General features: G+C 33.3%; 1 protein-coding gene across 6 annotated transcripts in view; it reads right to left on the reverse strand.

Annotated features, from left to right (window-relative positions):
- Positions 1-20,124, reverse strand: part of PDSS2 (decaprenyl diphosphate synthase subunit 2) — a 342,888-nt gene that overhangs the window by 141,789 nt on the left and 180,975 nt on the right. For all 6 annotated transcript variants that reach the window (XM_051997482.1, XM_051997484.1, XM_051997483.1 and 3 more), the window contains exon 3: positions 14,233-14,431. In XM_051997482.1, the coding sequence (XP_051853442.1) occupies positions 14,233-14,431 (199 nt within the window). The remainder of the gene's footprint in view (positions 1-14,232; positions 14,432-20,124) is intronic.

Genomic DNA, 20,124 nt, shown 5'->3' on the forward strand with positions numbered 1-20,124 from the left:
GAGCAAAACACCAACCAACCACATCTCCAGAGGACCAGATAAGGCATGCTATTCAATTCTTGATAGAGGACATGATGGGCACAAGGTGCAGAGACATACAATTCTGAACATGACTACTGTATAGGTTGGTTTCCTTTGACTATGATTATTTGTTAAAAGGCTTTTTTTTCTCCTTTCTTTTGGTCACTTAATTAGGGGAGCACAATTAGCAATAATGAAGCAAAAAGGATCACTGTGGCATTTTTAAAAAACCCACCTGAGAGAGAAACAGAAGGAAGTTTTGAAGGAAGCACAGACTGGCAGGACAGCTTTGAAAGTACAAAGTAGAATTTATTACATATTTAAGCAAGTATTACGAAATGGAGATTTATGATTTCATATAAAGTCTTTTTGTCTTAGACTACATAAAATATATAATAAAAAAAATCTTCATAAAAGTGACGCTTAATGTATCCTCACTGTAGTATAAATGAAATTATAAAAATGGGATAAGCCGATCAAGATGATGGAATAGCAGCATTCAGGGATGTCACTCTTAAGATAACAAAAAGCAAAGTCATTTGATTGTTTTTGGTTGATTTGTCTACAATCTACAAGAATAAACACAGAATAAACAGAATTAAACCATGTGAATAAGAATAGAAGCAGATTCATGCAATTTTCTATTCTTTTAAAAGAGGAACTTTTCCTTGGTCCAGTCCTCCTTCCTCACATATACACTTCAATGTTTTTACAGTTTATAATATCAGAAATGACCTCCAGGTCAGGCATTTGTCAGTTAATGACCTGTTGGGCTAATGGCCTTTAGCTTTGCCTAGGGCACACAAGTCCTCTAGTTGGTCATTAGCTGCCAGGAAAGGGCATCCCTCCAATCACTATTGCTAAATAAATAAAATTTGCTCCCGGGCTAAGACCTTATAAGCCAACTTTGGCCTGGGGTGAATTTTTTAGTTGAGTGTTTACAACTCTGAAGATTGAAAAAAATGATGGAAATGCCAAAGCTTAACTACATCAACCCAACTGGGCTAAGCATCACTATTAATGAAATATGTCCACCTGGATTTTTTTTCTACAGGTAGTAAAAGTTTTTTTTTTTTTTAATTTTTTTGTTTGTTTGCAGTTATTCCAATTAGGTATTAGTCTCATACTAGTAGTTACACAATTACACAAACACACACACACACACACACACTCTTTATATATATATATATATATATATATATATATATATATATATACACATACATATATATACATACATATATATAAATTCCCTTATGCCTTAATAATCTAGCACTGAAAACCTATTTTCTGAAAAGAGATTGTAAATACCCCACTGGATACTAAAAACAGTTTTTATATTTTGAGTTACTATATTTTGCAGATGAATATTTAAGGTCTAAAAAGATCTACATAACTTGCCTAGGGTCACCTAACTAGTGTGTTTATGTTTTTTGACCCTGCTAGTCTGCCACAGTTGCCCCCTGAAGTTGATTTAGTCCATAAAATTGTTAATATGCCATGTATCAAAATGAAAAATAGGAGAATGCAATACTTTTCCTGCCATATTAGTAATTAAACTAAACAAAACTGAAGAACTTTTTAAAATTTTATTTTTAATACTAGTACTTGAAAAAATAATTTTTAAAGTAAAAAGGGAAGATAAAGACTCAAAGAAGATTATGAAGGGCAAATCTGAGTACTTCTATGGCCTTTGGAGGTTGGTAGAATTTTCTGATGTCTAATTTTACTTCCATGCTAATAGTTTTTCTTATAATGGACATATCATTAGCTGAGTTTTTCCCCTTATTTGTCATGATTAGAACTGATTCACAAAGAGAACAGAGGACAAAAAGAAAAAGGATGATTACATAGAAGAACAAAATGTGGGGAGGGATGTAGAACATGATTGCTTTCTTCAAATATTCAACTGATATACAGAAGGATAAGAATTCCCTCCCTCCCACCAGAGAAGGAATTCACCAGGAGTGGAAAATTATAGGGAGGCAGATTTCAATTCATTGGAGGGAAAACTTACTAAAAACTAGAATTGTTCCAAAACAAGCTGCTTCATGAAATTTTGATTCCCCATTGCTACAAATTTTTTTCAAACAAAGTCTGGATGACCACCTATCAGTAGATGAAGATATAGCAATAGAAGTATAGGTGAGGTTTAAATTAGGTCATATCTGAGGTCCTTTCCAACTCTTAAGGCTCAATGATTCTGTGACTTTAAAAATCTATATAAATTAATGTAGAAGAATGCAAATCATGACTTAACTTGTTTGATTCTTGTGTGTGTATGTGTGTGTGTGTGTGTGTGAGAGAGAGAGAGAGAGAGAGAGAGAGAGAGAGAGAGATGAAGGGGTGAAAGAGGGAAAGGGGGTAATGAGAGAGAGCAAGAAGACTAATAAAAAAACCTGGCTTGGTAAAGTCATTATACTTAAAGAGTTAATTATAATAATAATTACTGTATTTCTCTTTCAGTCCAGTAAATCACTGAATAACCATACTAAGAACAAATAATTAAAGCTATGTATCTTTCATTCAAAAGGATTAGTATGAGACAACAGCCTCTCCAAGGGCTAGTTTGTTGTCTCAAAAGCTACCAGTCTTTATATAATCATTATTGGAAGGGCCATTCAGCTTTTAGTGGAAGACTTCTAAGAAGGCAGACTCTACTACCTGCTAGGGTGGCTCATTTCACTCTTAAAGATCTCTAATTGTCCAAGTTTTTCTTTACATTCGGCCTAAATTGGCATTTTTGTAATTTCTAACCACTGCTCTTAGTCCCTAGGACTAAGAATAAATCTAATCCCTTTTACAGAAGATATTTTTTCAAATACCTGAAGACAGATGTCATAATAATAATAACTAGTATTTAGTTACTGTTTTCTAATTTGCAAATCTCCTTACAAACAATATATCATTTGATATCAACAACTCCATTAAATAGGGATGGACAAGTATTATTATCCCTGTTTCTGAGATAAAGAAAAAGAATCAAAAAGACTGAATAATTTAGCCAAGGTTACACAGCTAGTATGAGAGATGAAATTTGAACTCGGGTTTTACTAAAACCAAATCTATAATTCTATCTACTGTGCTATATTAGATGATGGGCACCTTACTTCTAAGCATCCCCATTTCCTAATATGCTACTATGTCCAAATTCTACAGAATTCTGGTCTCTCTCTTCCTCTTCAACTTCTCAATGCCGCTCCTAAAATGCTTTACTCAGAATTGAACAAAATATTCTAGGACAGAAGGACTAATTACTTTTTATGTTCTATATACTACACTTACCTCAAAACGGAGCTGACGATCATATTTGCTATTTTGGCTGGTATGTAACAATGCTGACTCACATTGAACTTTTAGTCTACTAAAAAATCTACATCTTTTAAAGTGGATTGCTTTTCAGAATTATCTTTACTACACTGTACTTTTGAAGTTTATTTTTTCAATTCAATTGTAAGACTTTTCATCTATCCCAATTAAATTTAAAATCACAGACTTATCTCATTGTTCTAAGTGGTCAAGAACTTTTTTGGATCCTGTATCATGTTAACCATTCTTCTAGTTTATATATCATAAATATGTAAAAATGGACTTCAAAAATGAGATGAAGATTTTAATAAACTGCAAACTCATTTTATCTCATTAAATATCTTATTAGGTTTTATATCATTTAGTTTGTTTAGATCTTTTTGGGTAGTTGTGCCATTTAGAGAATCTGATAAGCATTGCACCTAAATACTCATCCTTCTCCTTAGTAAAATTGTTTAATGGCATAGAGCCAGGATCTCTTGAGGACATTCCACAAAAGACATCTTTTTTCTAAGATTACCAGTCTTTGAATTCAGTTTCCAGAGAGTTCTATATCTGTTTAACTACTACCATATTCCAAGATTTAAAATAGGTTGTTTCAGGAGACAATTTGGGTATTTTACCAACTTGAAGTGACCTCTTAACTAACATCTTCTGAGTATGTTCCACACTATTTTAATGGCTCAACAACTATGAAATTGCTAAGCATGCCAAACACTGTAGGAAATAGAAAGTAGGAAGAATAAAATAACCTCTGTTCTCAATGCATTTAATTCTAGTGGGAGAAACAATGAATACAAATAGAATCTATAATAAGCTAATATAAAACACACACACATATATTTATAAACAAAAAAAGTACTAAATACATGATAGTTTGGGAGGGAGAGCACTAGTAGTAGGGGATATCAAGAAAGGCTTCATATAGAAGATAATGGAATAATATTGTTCTTAAGAAAAAATGAGCAGACTGATTTCAGAAAAACCTGGAAAGATTTACTTACAGATGACAAGAGAAGTAAGTAAAAAGCAAGAAAATACTGTACACAGCAACAAAAGATTACATGATGATCAACTATGAAGCACTTGGCTCTTTTCAACAATGTAGTGATTCAAAGGCAGTTCCAATAGACTTGAGATGGAAAGAGCCATCTGCATCCACAGAGAGAGAGAACTATGAAAACTGGATATGGATCAAAAGCATAGTATTTTCACCTTATTTGTTTTTCTTGATTTTTTTTCCCTTTCATCTTTTGATCTGATTTTTATTGTGCAGCAATGATGAATATGAAATATGTTAGAAGAACTGCATGTGTTTAACCTATTTTGGATTGCTTGCTCTCTATGGGAAGGGGAAGGAAGGAGAAAAAGCTGCAACACAAGCTTTTGCACAGGTCAATGCTGAGAACTATCTTCTCATGTATTTGGTAAAATAAAAAGGTTTTGTTTTTGTTTTTTTTAAAGAAAGGCTTCATATAGAAAGATGCTTGGGTTGTGTTTTAAAGGAAGACAAGTACTCTTTGAGGGAGAGGTAAAGAGAGAGTATATTTTAGGTATGGGGGGATACTAATGCAAAAGGTGGAGTGTTATGAGTGGGAAAATGAGAAAAAGCTACATTGTCTGAATCACAACATAGAAGTGAGGGGGAAGGGAATAATTTAAAATGAGATGAGAAATGTATGTTGGGACCAGGTTATGGAGGGCTTTAAAAACTAACCAGAAGTGTTTATATTGTAGTTAAGGGGGGAGCCATTGGAATAAGTTGAGTAAGAGAGTCACATAGTGCTATGTTTAAGAAAAATTAATTTGGCAACTGAGTGATGACTTGAAGCAGAGAGGATAATTAGGAGGTTGTTGCAATTATCTAAGTGAAAGGTGATGAAGGCTTGAACTAAAGTGATAGATGTGAGAGGAGCAAAAGGATCAGATGCTGTTTGTTGTTCCTTCTTTGTTTTCCAAGAGAAACAATGATATCATGAAGGTGATGCCTTGACTTGCAAGTGAATTGGATTTAAGTGAGGCAGAGCTATGTAGAGTCATTTGCTTCATTCTGTCACTGGAGTCCAGTGGCAAAACACAGGCAAGGCAGTAGGAAAACTAAAGATGGCCTTTGATGCAGTGGGAGACCTTGACCTTTTTAAGCTATGGCCTTTCCAAGGCTTCAGTCTGTCTGAGGCAACATTCATGAAGGTAAGAATAGAGGGAGAAGATGGCCTAGTTTGCTTTCATCAAAGAATCAATCTGGGAAAAAAAGATTCCCAGAATATCTGGCCAGAACACAAACAACTGCTATTTACACTTACACTGAGCCACCAAAACTCAATAAGCAAATAAGGCCTGTATTGGGACCTATTATTGGCCAATGAATGAGAACCAGAGCGATTTGGATTTAAAGGAATAGTCAAGCAGGGCCACTTGAAACCCAATGGGCTTTATCAAAACTTGGCTTCCCAAGGGGAAGGAATTTATGACCAAAGAAGAAATAGAGATCATAAAATAGAAAATTTTGATTATATCAAGTTGAAAAGTTTTTATACAAATAAAACAAATGCAGACAAGATTCAAAGGGAAGCAATAAACTGGGAAAACATTTTTACAGTCAAAGGTTCTGATAAAGGCCTCATTTCCAAAATATATAGAGAAGTGATTCTAATTTATAAAAAAATCAAGCCATTCTCTAATTGATAAATGGTCAAAGGATATGAACAGACAATTCCCAGATGAAGAAATTGAAACTATTTCTAGCCATATGAAAACATGCTCCAAGTCATTATTTAATCAGAGAAATGCATATTAAGACAACTCTGAGATACCACTACACACCTGTCAGATTGGCTAGAAGGACAGGGAAAGATAATGCGGAATGTTGGAGGGGATGTGGGAAAACTGGGACACTGATACATTGTTGGTGGAATTGTGAACACATCCAGCCATTCTGGAGAGCAATTTGAAACTATGCTCAAAAAGTTATCAAACTGTGGATATCCTTTGTCCCAGCAGTGTTTCTACTGGGCTTATATCCTAAAGAGATACAAAAGAAGGGAAAGGGATCTGTATGTGCAAGAATCTTTGTGGCAGGTCTCTTTGTAGTGGCTAGAAACTGGAAACTGAGTGGATGCCCATCAATTGGAGAATGGCTGAGTAAATTGTGGCATATGACTATTATGGAATATTATTGTTCGGTAAGAAATGACCAGCAGGATGATTTCAGAAAGGTCTGGAGAGACTTACACAAACTAATGCTGAGTGAAATGAGCAGGACCAGGAGATCATCATATACTGCAACAATAATACTATACATCAATTCTGATGGACGTGGCCCTCTTCAACAATGAGATGAACCAAATCAGTTCCAATAGAGCAGTAATGAACTGAATTAGCTACACCCAGGGAAAGAACTCTGGGAGATGATTATGAATCACTGCATAGAATTCCTAATCCCTCTATTTTTGTTATCTTGCATTTTTTATTTCCTTCACAGGTTTGATTGTACACTATTTCAAAGTGCGATTCTTTTTGGACAGCAAAATAACTGTATGGACACGTATACTTATATTGTACTTAACTTATATTTTAACATATTTAACATGTATTGGTCAACCTGCCATCTGGAGGAGGGGGAAGGAGGGGAAAAATTGGAAGAAAAGGTTTTGCAATTGTCAATGCTGAAAAATTACCCATAAATATATCTTGTAAATAAAAAGCTATTAAAACAAAAAACAAAAAACAAAAAACAAACTTGGTTTCCCAGAGGTATATTTCAAAAAAAAATCACAAATGAAAAGTACATGAGATAAAAGAGTTAACTGCTCCAGTTTTGTGGGGGGAAAGATAGAATAAGTAAGTAGGCAAGGAAAAAAATCTAGTTCCTAAGTTCTAAGATATCTATGTGCTATAAATATTAGCATAGAAGATAGAAATGGCAAGATATAACAAGTGATGTGTATTTAAGGACAGTGAAGAATTCTGAATGATGCTTAAATGAACAATGGAATGGTGGTAGTGCCTTCAATTTATATTGGGAAAATTGGAAGAGGAGAGGATTTAGAGGAAAAGATAATGAGTTTAGCTTTAGATTAAGATGTCCCTGGAGTATCCAGTTTGAAATATCTAATAGTCAACTGAATGATAAAGGTTAAAATTCAGAGAGAATGGAGTTGTTTATGGAGATTTTGGAGTAATTTATATGGACATAATTAAAATCTTTGGAAACTGATGAGGTTAACAAAAAAGAATACAGAGGGAGAAGAGAAGAATGTCTAGGACATAACCTTGGGGTATATGCACAGTTGAGAGGTACAAGGTGAAAGATAATCCATAGAAAACTGTAGTGTCCTAGAAAAGATCTATAAACAGTCAAAGGACTTTTATCTAACCATACACCAGTAACTACCACCATCACTCAACTGAAGAAATTCCTATATCTGGAAAGTCTTGTGCTCCTTCACCTCCATATTCTTTTCATATTGACATCTTAGCTATTTTTAAGGCTCTGTTCAATATTCCATCACATATGAAACCTTTTTTTATTTTTTTTTCCTACCAGGAAAAAGTGATGTCCTCCTTCATGTAATATATAGCAATTTACAGAACTTCTCTGACATGTCTCATTTATTTTTATATCTCTACCAAAAGGCATCAAACGTAGTTTGAGTACTAAGTAAATGGTTGTTGAATAACTAGCCTACACCTTATCTGCTAACTACTTTAACTTCAAAGCTAAGGGTAAATAAAGTTCACCAAAAAAAATCTGAAAAGTCTTTTTTTTTTTTTCTGAAACAATCATTGAGCACTTATTAAGCACTTAATATATGCGAGATACTTTGCTGAAAGCTGGCAATACAGATTTACAAAAAAATCTAAAGCATCAGAAGATTAAGTTGGATAGAAATGAGGTTCTTAAAACAAGTCCAGTGCTTTTCACTGGCTTCATTCATGTCTCTGTGTAAAAATGTATATATGCCAAATCTTTTTATGTAAATTAAAAATGATCACACTGAAATTCATCCTACTTTTGAAAACATATATCCTTTTAAAGAAAAATCACATTAGAGTAGGTTATCATGTAAAAAGAACTTGGATCTGAAGTTGTACTAGCTTTAAAACGCTAAAGAGCTATTAATTCAATAATTTCAGTAAATAAAACTAAATCTTACAACCCTGACATTATTAAAAAAAATAAACAAACAAAAAAACACCCTGTCACATGAAAGCATATATTTTATTTCAACATAGCTCTTTTTTTTTAGGTTATTGTACTTGTAACATCAACTAAAACTATAATTTAATATCATAGAGAAGATAAACAGCAAATCAGCAAGAGAGTGTTCTTTAATAAAATGTATGTTAGAGTTGGTGTAAGAAGAGTAGATTTACATGCATAAATTGGGAATGTTTATACAAACAAAAGTCTTTCTTGTAAACAACATATTTATGCCTTTAGGAAAACAAAGTTAACATAAGGAAATACATCAGCTATGTAAGGAGTACATCTGTTGCCACTGGTTATTTATAAATGTAAATCACTAATGCTTAATAAAACAGTATTCAGGTGTGACCTCATGGTAGCGTTCTGGGCTGTCGGCAACAAAATCCTAGTTCAATCGTAATACAAAATTTCATTTCCCCAGTTTAATATATGGAAATTAGATTACTCTACAAAAAAAAAGGGACATTCAAATACACAAAAATAATATGGCAGGATTGAGGTCTTTGAAGGTACAGGTCTATATCAGCATTTAATAAACACTGACTAAATGATTTTTTTTTTTTAAGGCTATGTCTAATCAGAACAGCTAGGTAGCACAGTGGATTAAATTCAAAAAGATTGGATTTTCCAGAGTTCAAATCTGACCTTAGGCACTTAATAGTCGGGCATGTCATTTAATCCTGTTTGCCTCAATTTCCTCATCTGTAAAAAGAGCAGAAGAAGGAAATGGCAAACTGCTCCAGTATCTTTACCAAGAAAATCCCAAATGGGTTCACAAAGAATCAGTCAGGACTGAAAAACAATTGAACAACAACATATCAAATAGTAATCTAAGAAGTCTAATTTGCATTGTGGCTTAATCTCAAAAAAAAAAAAATCTAATCTATAAATAGACATAAAATCTAAAGAGAACTTGCAATAATGAATTATTTTGGAAAATTGCTGCCCTTTACATTTCATAATATTTCCTCCAATTATTTAGTGCATCTCTTTGATAGGTTGATAGGTTCAAGTATTAAGATTTTAGGATGCCATAGCCCCATCATTATACCAGACAGTGATGCTTTACACAAATACAACGCAGCAACTAACCTCAATAGGGTCAGATAATTTATGGCTTCAGAACTGATATTCTGAGATATCTTTATCTGAAGGTCCCTCACAGCACTAAAATAAAAAATTACCCTCAGCTCCATCAAAATTGAAAACATATGAATGAACCTCAGCATTAATATTTTTAAATCAGTTGTGAGCTTTTTCCTCATGAATCATAAATCTCATTTGTGCTCCTGTCACTACTGAAACAGTATACAGCTGTAGCAAGAAGAAAATTACCAGAGGATTAATATAACAATTTCTATACTTAGTGTTATTTAAAAAATCTAAGTGTTACCTAAGGCAATTACCTTGCAGACCTCTAATATCTTCAGGGAAAGGCCTAAGGGAAAATAATTGACTTTGCTAATTTTACCCATGGCAATTATAAAATAGCTCTGCATTTCATTATGACTGCGGAATTCTTCATCTAATTGTCTGCCCCAAGAGAAGTACAGAGATAAATACACCATACAGAATCTCAGACAAGAGTCTAACAGCACAATAAAATTAGTCTGCTAGAATGAATTTAAGTTTAAAAAATCACATTTAATTACTATAAATAAAACAATTTAGGGTTGTTTTGTTCTCCTGACCAGTGATTTTACTGATATACTGAGCTCCCAGGAATCAAAATTTCTCTTATCAATGCCAATAATTAGCTCGTATGTAATTTATATATTAAGAGAGTTGACTGGGAGGTGCTATGAGAAGATAAGTGACTTGCCCAAAGTTCAAACTGTATTTGAATCCAATTCCTCTAGATTCCAAGACTATCTGCTAAGTTATGTTACTCCTGATTTATTCATCTAAATCTATCCAGAAAGAGAAACTTGATTTATATTATGCTACAATTATATTACAAATAAAAAGATATCCTGTATCTATCATCCAATTACAGAAATTTATCTGAGACTATTTTATTCATTCATTCATTTACCTAGTACCTACTTTGTGAAAGGTTCTTTGTTAGACACCATTTTAGCACTATAAAAACAAACAAAACTTCTCTATCTTTACATTGTTAATATCTGAGAACTTATTTTATGAAAAAGAAGTTCAAAATCACTGGCCAAAAATTGAAGATAACATAATGTAGAACAGATGTTTAGATAAGAAGATTCAGTGTTGTCAAATAAAACATAACGTCAAAATTATCTATGAAGACTTCAAAACATGATCTCTAGAAAATAGTAAATAAGCATTAAAAGACAATAGCTTTAGTATAGTAGTAATGTAGTAGATCAGTACTGTAGATCACTAATGTATCAGTGGATCAGTAATGTAGTAGATCAGTGGAACAGACTAGATAAGGAAGAATTGGGCACAAATTAAACTCAACTATGTGTTCAATAAACCCAGATAATAATAAATGACTTGAAGAAGATCTCCATATTTGCCAACTAGTTGGAAAACAAGAAGGCAGTTTAGAAGAAATTAGTGTTAAATTAATATCTTATACCACATAGCAAGACAAATTCCAAAAGTATATGTGAACTGAATATCAAGGGTTACTCTATTAAAAAAAAAAAATCAGAGAACCTGATCAGACAATTTTCATATCTATAATTGGGTGAGAATTCTTAATCAAAATAGGGGCTTTGGTGATACCAAAGGATAAAATTTATATTTTTTATTGTATGAAGTAGAAAAGCATTTACATGCATAAAATCAAGACAACAACAATAAGAAAGGAAGTGGTCAAATAAGAAAAAAAAATCTTTGTATTAATCTATCTCTGTTGAATGTCAAATATCCAAGTTGTATATGTAATTAGCATATCTATAAAAGATCAAGAACCATAACTTAGTAGATAAATGGTCAAAGATTACCAATAGTTCTCAAAAGAAAAACTGGAAAGAATTAATATGAAAGAATGTTCCAAATCAGGGGTAAAAAAAGACAAACACATCAAAGCTACTCTGAGCTTTCACTTTAAGACCAGCAAATTGTCAGGTGACAAAAAGATATGAAGAATGTCTTAATTAAGACACACTACTATATTGTGGCTAAGGCTGTGCAAACTATTCTGAAAAGCAATTTGAAATCACGTGAAGAAAGTGACTAAAATGCCAAAATCTTTTTTTGACCTAAAAATCTCACTGCTAAGTACACATCCCAAGAAAGTCAAAGATTTAAAAAAAATATTCTTACACGTCACACAAAAGGGTTTTTGGAAACCCTTTTTGTAGGAAACAAAGTAAAATGTCCAGTGATTGAGGAATGATTGAGGAAAAATGTGGTACAGGATTGATTTCAATGAATTACTGTATCACAAGAAAAAATTATGACATATACAGGGAAGCATAGCATAGACTGTTAGAAGCTGATGCAAAGTGAAGTGAGCAGAAGCAGGAAAACAAAGATTATGGAGGAAATGGAAACTTAATCAGTTAAAACTGAAAGTAATAGGTTTACAATGACCAAGCTTGTCATTTAAGAAGAAATACAAGAATAATCCTTTCTCCCTTCTTGGAAGAAATATATGTTTATGGGGAAGGGAAGAGATAATGGATGTGCAACACTTAATACAATATCCAATTTGGCTAATGTGTTGGTTAGTTTTACTGAATTGCTCTTCTTTATCTTTCTTTTTTTATTCTTTGTCAGAAGGACTGGGATCTCTGGGTGAGGCAGAAAAGAGATATCCTCAGAAATGAAAGTGATGTAAAAAGACATCAATTAAAAAATTTATAAATCTTTGAAGGGGTGGTATTGAAGTGGGTTTTTTCCCTGTTTCCTGGCTTTTTGTTTTTACTCTTTTTACTTGCCAGATCCTTAAGAGATTAATAAATTATTCTATTTCTGAGACATAGCTTCGATTTATATGAAAACTATTCTGTTGGGAACTATAAGTCCTTGAATGAAAGGAATCTTTTCAGCACATGGAAGACATTCTTCAAATACATTTTTCTGGATGCTAAGCATACTAGTATCAACCTATAATCCTTTCACTTTCAAAGACGATCCACATCATTTAGAAGTCATCTACTGTGGTTAAAACAGTGATACATCAAAAGCTGAGATTTACAGAAGCTCAACCACAGAACACTGAACATACTACTACAGATATTTTAAACAAAATGAGTCAATGAAGCTTCTTTTGAAACTGACCTTGTAGAGATTTCAATGACCCCTTTTAAAGAACAAAGGTAGAAACTCTAAAAATCAAATATCCATGTTTAGGATAAGGGAAAGAGAGAATTGCTGAGAAAAAAAGCTACAAGATATAATTGTCAAATTAAGTGAAAACATGCCATGATTTAAAAAGGAAAAACATCTTCCCATAGAAAGAGTTATGAAATGAAAGCTGGGAGTGCAAAATCTGTGTAGAAAGCATGCAGGTGAGAGTTTTACTGATAGGAAGAGAAATGGCCGATCATCAATTTCAAGAAGCTTCTAGCTGAGCCATGGATTTGAAACGTTAAAGATTATTACTTTTTTTTTTTTAAATCAAGAAGTGATGTTGAAAACAAGTGCCTAATGGAGCAGATGGTAGAGGTCTTGAACTCTGAGAACATTTACAGCGATGGTTTTGAATGTAAAATACTGAGGGAATTTCAGAGGCTTCCTGGTCTGATTTTAGTGGAAATAAAGTATTTAATTCTCATAAATTCAAATAGTTACATAATATAGGAAGGAAGAATATTTGTGAATAACACAATATTAACTGAGTGAATATATCAGATATTATCTCACAAAGGTTTAAAGCCATTAATTTCTACTTCTTATAATATATTATATTTTATTTAATATAAACAATTAATACCTTAAAGAGCTTACAAAGCTCTTTCCCTAAGTAAAGATGAAAATAAATTAAACTGATGACTGGGTAAATAAAAGAAAAAACTGCTAAAAGTAATGAATTAAATCTTATTTTATTTTGCGGGGAGAAAGTCTCAAATAAACACGTATTCTATTAGTTATTGTGAAAGAAGAGGACAGAGCATTCCCCACCCCGTCCTGTTTCACCCCCAAGCCCAGGGACATATCCACAATCCTGAGTATGCAGAGCCCAAAGAAAAGAGTATCCCTGTGACCTCTAAAAATATTCATGCAATAGGTAGAAAGAAAGAAATGTCTCAAGAGCAAGAATAGGAATTGGGACCATGGAACTCACATGTGAATTACAGTGTAAATGGAAATATAAACAATAAAGCCTAAGAGATCACTCCATTGAAAGTCTAGGAGGTAACAATATGGAGGGGAATTCAATGGAGGAAATTAATCATCACTGAGGACGGAATTAAATTGAAGTGTTTATGTGTATGGGGATGACACTTCTTTTCACTGTTCCCTTTTTTCTATAAATGCAAATTGAATGTCAAAAGATCATATATTTTCTCTTCTCATAATCAATGATTCGCTCACTTCTGAAACTATGGCAGCCTTGATCAAAGATGATTTTTGATTAACAATCTGGAGCACCATCAAAAACTGACATTTACTTAATAAGGCTACTGAATTAGTCAATGTACACATATCTAGGCAACTCCCATTTTTACAGGGAAGTCAGTGATTAGATAATAGATAAGTATGTGTAGAAGGAAAATAACACATATTTCTCTGTGTGTGTGTGTTTTTTTCCCCTTCTTTACCTTAGTGTTCTGCAACTGAGCTAGTCCAGTGCAGGCATTTGCCAGAAGGAAGTCTCCACTCAGGATAGCTATTTTATTTCCGAACTGCATGTCTTTTAGTGGACCATCAGAAGAATTCAATTCACTTAAATTTACTATCCCACGATGCACAAGGAAAGCAGTGTGGATAAGTTCTGTGATCTCTGCCAAGCTTCTTTGACTAAAACATAAAAGTAAAATTTATTTTAGAAGTTTAGGATAGAAAAATCAGAGTATAATTCTACCATGAAAATCAGACTAAAGTTAACAATAGAAGACGTTTTTGACTATTCGTTTTCCATGTAGCTTTTAAGCAAAAGTCTCCAACCAACAGATCATGATCTACTAATAGAGCTAAAGACCCGCTGGATGGTCCTTTAAGCTGGGAGGCTCTATCCATCTCTTTCCACCACCTCAATTCCTCCATGGTTTACTAAAACTCCCAATGGGTAAAGCCAAAAATAATAGTAGCAATGCTCAAGGATTTTGTTACTGGTTCATCAATCTCTGGTAGTCTCAAGGCTTCAAATTAATTTGTCACAAAATTGATTATCATTGTCATCACTGTTCCTGTACCTAATACTATATAAATAAGTCACGTAAAAATATAGCATATTAGTTTACAAGTGTTTTTGTCCCATTTTTTGACACAAATGGAATAAACATTAGTACTCTCATTTTACAGAAAGAGAAACTGAGGTTCTGAATAATTAAAGACTTGTCCACAGTCACTAACAGAGGTGACAGAAAATGGATTCTAACTGAGGTCTCCTGACTAAAGTCCAATATTCTTGATTACATTGTCTCGAGCTACTTTTATGTGCACAGCACTGTTAAACATTTTGTACAGAGATTAATAAAATATAACTTTTACTCTCAAGAAGGTTATAATCCACAGGAGAAATAAGACATAAAACACTAACAACTCTAAAAGAAGATGCACTAAATGGTATGAACTGCTACCAGGCTATAAAGAGAGACAAATTACTTTCATTCACAGTAGTCCAGAAAGGCATTTTATATAGAAGGTAGTCTCTGACTTTGATTTTGAAGGATAATAGGTATTCTGAAAGGGGGAGGTAGCTAGGAAGAGCATTCTAAATGACTTTTTTTCAGGATAGAGGAGCAAGACAATCAGGGTCACATAATCACTAGATGTCAAGTATCTGAAGATGGATTTAAACTTGGGTCCTCCAGACTTCAGAGCTACTGCTCTATCTACTGGACCACCTTGCTGCCCTTTGGAAGAGCATTCTAAGTAGAAGAAATAGAATAAAGATCCTGAGGTAGAAAAGCATTAAACATAATCAGAATGACAAGTGATACAAAGCATGGTGCACTTTCTCTGGAGAAATGACTGGAAAACAAGGTTTGGATTATTGCAGGCCTCTGCTGATAGGCTAGAGAATTTGGATTTAGGCAATGGGAAGTCATGAGAGGGCTTTCAGAAGGAGAACCATTCAATTATAGACTGCTTGTTTAAGAAGAATATTCTCACAGGAGTTAAGAAGGACAAATAAAAAGGAGAAAGATCAGAGAGACATTGCAATAATTCTAACAAAACCCTGAACTGGGGTGGTAGTTTTAGGAATCACAAGGAAGGAAGAGAAAGAAGAGGTATTCTTCCTTAGAAAAAATGGAAAGAAGATTATGGTAATATACCCATGGAAAGAAGATTATGGTAACATGCCCACAGAAAGAATACACTAATACTTAAACATAATTAATGGAACAATATATTTCTAAAAACTTTGCTTTTAAAAGGAAAAGCTGTATTTCTGATTCATTTACTCTCTTTCAACATATTTAAGATGGATTATAAATGTGACTCATTCCTAAAATACATGAGAGAGAAGAAGAAAGGGTTATATTACATAGTCTCCTAAAAGTCTTTTCCATAAGACTATTGATTGAACAAATCCTCACTAAGGTCTACTATGAGAAACACATTTTTAAATCTTTCCCATGTATTTGGTAGGACATTGTGTTTGATTTGTTAAAAAGATGATAATGACATCCTGAACTAAGGATGCTCTTAAATTAGGGAAAAGGAAAAGGCTTGGTGGAGACTAAAGTCTGAGTAAACAACAAGAGAGAAGGCTAGTAAACAAGAGCTCTTCTTTCAATTCAATTCATCAAGTATTTATTGAGTACCTTCTGGGTGGTCCAGCTTTCTCTTAGGCCTGGAGATGTTAAAAAATCAAACCAAATCAAATCAAACAATTCCCAAACTCAAGGAGCTTATATTATAGTTGTCAGGGTAAAGTGGGATTATCAGAACACTAAGTATATTGGGACTAATTGAAGATACCTATCAAACAACTTAATCTTCTCGAATCCATCCTCTACACAGTTGTCAAAAAAATCTTCTCAAGGCATAGCTAGGTCTGACTATGTAATGTTTTTCCTCAAAAGCCTTCAGTGGTTTTATATTGCCCCTGGAATAAAAGGCAAATTTCTCAATTTGATATTTAAAGACTACAATATGACTCTAATTTATTTTCCTTTCTACCTTATTAAATGTTTCCTCTTCAAATATTATTTTTTAACTAAAGTGGCCAGCAAGTTATTTTCTGAACTGGATACCCCAGTCCCTATATGTACAAATGTTTTCTTCCTATCTATGCATGTACATTCTCAACTAGATAGTGAAAACAACAACAAGAACTTGCTTTTGATTCAGGAAGCAAAAATTGAAATGATTTTTGTCTAATGTACTACATATCACCTAGAAGAGAATTTAGGAACCATCACAAACCTGGCACAGAGACAAGATAAAGTAGTGGTGGAAGATTTCAATTATCTAGACATCTACAGGAGCTCTCAGTCAAAAGAAGAACAAGTAATAATTTCTTTTCTTGCTTAAGTGATAATTTAATCCTTCAAAAGGTAGAGGAACAGAAAAAAGGCAAGTTCTATTCTGAATATGATTCTCACTAATAGGGTGGAACTGGTTGCTAGGGTGGCAATGATGGCAACCCTGGAGGAAATATGACCATGTCATTTAAGAGAAAGAAAAGTAAATCCAGGTATCCTAAGTCTGATATATCCTAGATTTTAGGAAACAAACTTCTAAGAGTTCAGTGAAGGATAGATAGTATACAAGGGACTAATGCTTGAAGAGAAATTGATCTAGGTGGAAAGAATGGTTCAATAATGAAATTCTGAAGCCATACAGGGGGAAAAAAATTGATGAAGAGAAATGGGATCTGTCTGAAGAGATTGCTGTGGATTCACAAAGAACTTACTAACCAACTTGGATTTTAGAAAATATGCAGAAAACAGAAGCAAGGCTAGGTCACAAAAGATGAATGTGAATACGGCACAGCCATATAAATAAAACTGCACACAAACTATGTTAGTAAGCTTGATTTCAATTGCCAACAAAGTTCTCAAACAGATCATTAAAGAGATAACTGGTGAATATATATAGAAAAGATTTCAAGATTACAAAGAACCAGTACCCATTCATCAAAAACAGATCCTGTTGCACTAACTTCATTTCCTTTTTTTTTGACAGAATTACTAAACTCATAGATCAGGGCAATAAATGTCATGGATATAGTTTACCTAGATTTCAATAAAGCTTTAGATAAACCTATCTTATACTGTTCCTACAGAGAAGATAGATTTCTATTATAAAATATAACCAGAAGAATTTAGTACTAATTGGATAGCAGAATCCAAACTGTTAATGGGTCAAAGTCAAAATTTCAGGAGATCTCTACTTAAGTACCCTGGGATGAGTGGTTGGCTCTGTGCTACTTAACATTTTTATATGTAAATCAAATAAAGGCATAGATAGCATGCTCATCAAACTTCTATGTGACATACAATTTGGGGAGGCTGCTAAAACATTGCATGGCTGAGTCAGGATCCAAAAGGATCTTAACAGACTAGGTTAGTGGGTTGAATCTAACAAGATGAAATTTAATAAGGATCAATATAAAGTCTTAACACTTGGCTACAAAAAACCAAGTATAAGTTGAGGGAGAAATGGATAAACAGCAATTGTTCTGAAAAAAGGTCTGAGGGTTTTAGTGTATTTGAAAGCTCAATGAGTCAGCTATGTGATGTGGCAGATTTTTTAAAAAAAAAAAAGCTAATGTGATCTTGAATTGTATTAAGAAGACTATAACTTTTAGAAATAGAGAAGTGACACTCTAAATGTACCATGCTTCTTGTGAAACCTCATCTGAAATACTATGTTCAGTTCCAGGTACTAAAATTTAAGAAGTAAATAGATAGAATTGATATTTAGCATCCAATGAGAACAAGAAGAATGCCAAAAGTCATTAAGTCCAAGACATATGAGAACGAGTTAAAGGAACTGAACAAGGTTAGCCTGGAGGGAAAAAATGGCTTAGTGAGAACATGATAAGTCTTCAAGTATCTGAATGGCTGTCATGTGTTTGAATGGTCAGACTTGGTCTCTGACTCCAGAAGGCAGAACCAGGACCAATGAGGAATTTCAAAGAAGACACTAGACTTGAGGTCAGTAAAAATCTCCTAACAATGAGAGCAGCCCAATATTGGAATGGGAAGACTCAAAAGGTGGTGGCTTCCCACTCCTTGAAGGTTATCAAGCAGGATTACGATTATTTACTTATTGAGTATATCAAGGTAGGGGTTCTTCTGTGTATGGGTTGGACCACTGAGGTTCCTCCACCTCTCAAATTCTCCTTTCCCCAGCTTTAATTTTCTGCCTTCTTATCTCTGCTTCACAACAGTAACTCTCTTTGCCATCTTTTCTACTGTATGTTCTAAAAGAGGAAAGAAAGAAGGTTGGGGCTCTGAGTTAAGAAAGGAAAAGTGGAATCTTAGGTACCATTAATAGTACGAGATCCTCACTTGCCTGGGATTCATTTTTTGTCAAATTAAACGTGAGGTATGCCTTTATTCCTCAAGTCAAAGAATATCATTAGCAAAAAAAGGCCTGAGAACCACAGATAAACCTCAATTTACATCTAGAGTCTAATGCCTTCTACTGAATGTAGAGAATTTTATTTCATCTTCTATTTTTTGGCACCAAAATCTGATATTGTGTATACTCTTAATTCTCAGGATTTTTACTGCTGTTTTCATTTAAACATAACTGTAGTTGTTTTGTACATGGTTCTGCGTCCTGGAAACTAGTTTTCCATAGGGAAAGAAGGAATACAGTAGAGAGTCAACCTTAAATCTACACTGGCTTGCCATCATTTGTCCAATTCTAAACTCTAAGCTGACATGCTGATGTATCTATAGCTATATATCTTTCATTAGTCTATCTCTAAATAGCTGTCATCTGGAACAATATATCGCCTTTGTTGATGCTTTAAGCTTTCTTCGATATATCAGTTCTTTACTTTGTCATTTTTATATTCACAAGAATTTCATATTCTCTTATGACTCATTTCTGGTAATAGAGTACAAATGAATATAATTGTGGTAAAGTAATTAAACTAGGATATTGCATGTTCAACAATAAAAAATTTAAATTTAACTATTTTTCATCCAAATTTTTTATAGAGTACGTTTAAGAACCTCAATCACTTTTACTAATTAATAATTTAATGTTCAGCAAATTCACATAATTTTGTATTAAATAAATGTAGTTAATCTATTTCCTATGAGTTCTTCCAACACTTTCTATATTTATCACAGGCCCATATTTCAGATGTATTAAAAAAAATCATACTACGTATAAATAGTAAAGATTTTTCAGTCAAATCCTGGATATTGAAATTATAAAATCTGTAAAATTCTGTAACAGAACTGACTGACAAATCATTCTTAAGTTTACAATTCAAGAAACTGATAATTTCACAAAACCATCAGGTAGCCCAAAATAGCAAGATACTGTGGATTCCTATTAGAAAACTGCATTTAATG

Source organism: Antechinus flavipes, chromosome 4 (genome assembly GCF_016432865.1).
Source record: "Antechinus flavipes isolate AdamAnt ecotype Samford, QLD, Australia chromosome 4, AdamAnt_v2, whole genome shotgun sequence".
Classification (NCBI taxonomy): Eukaryota; Metazoa; Chordata; class Mammalia; order Dasyuromorphia; family Dasyuridae; genus Antechinus; species Antechinus flavipes.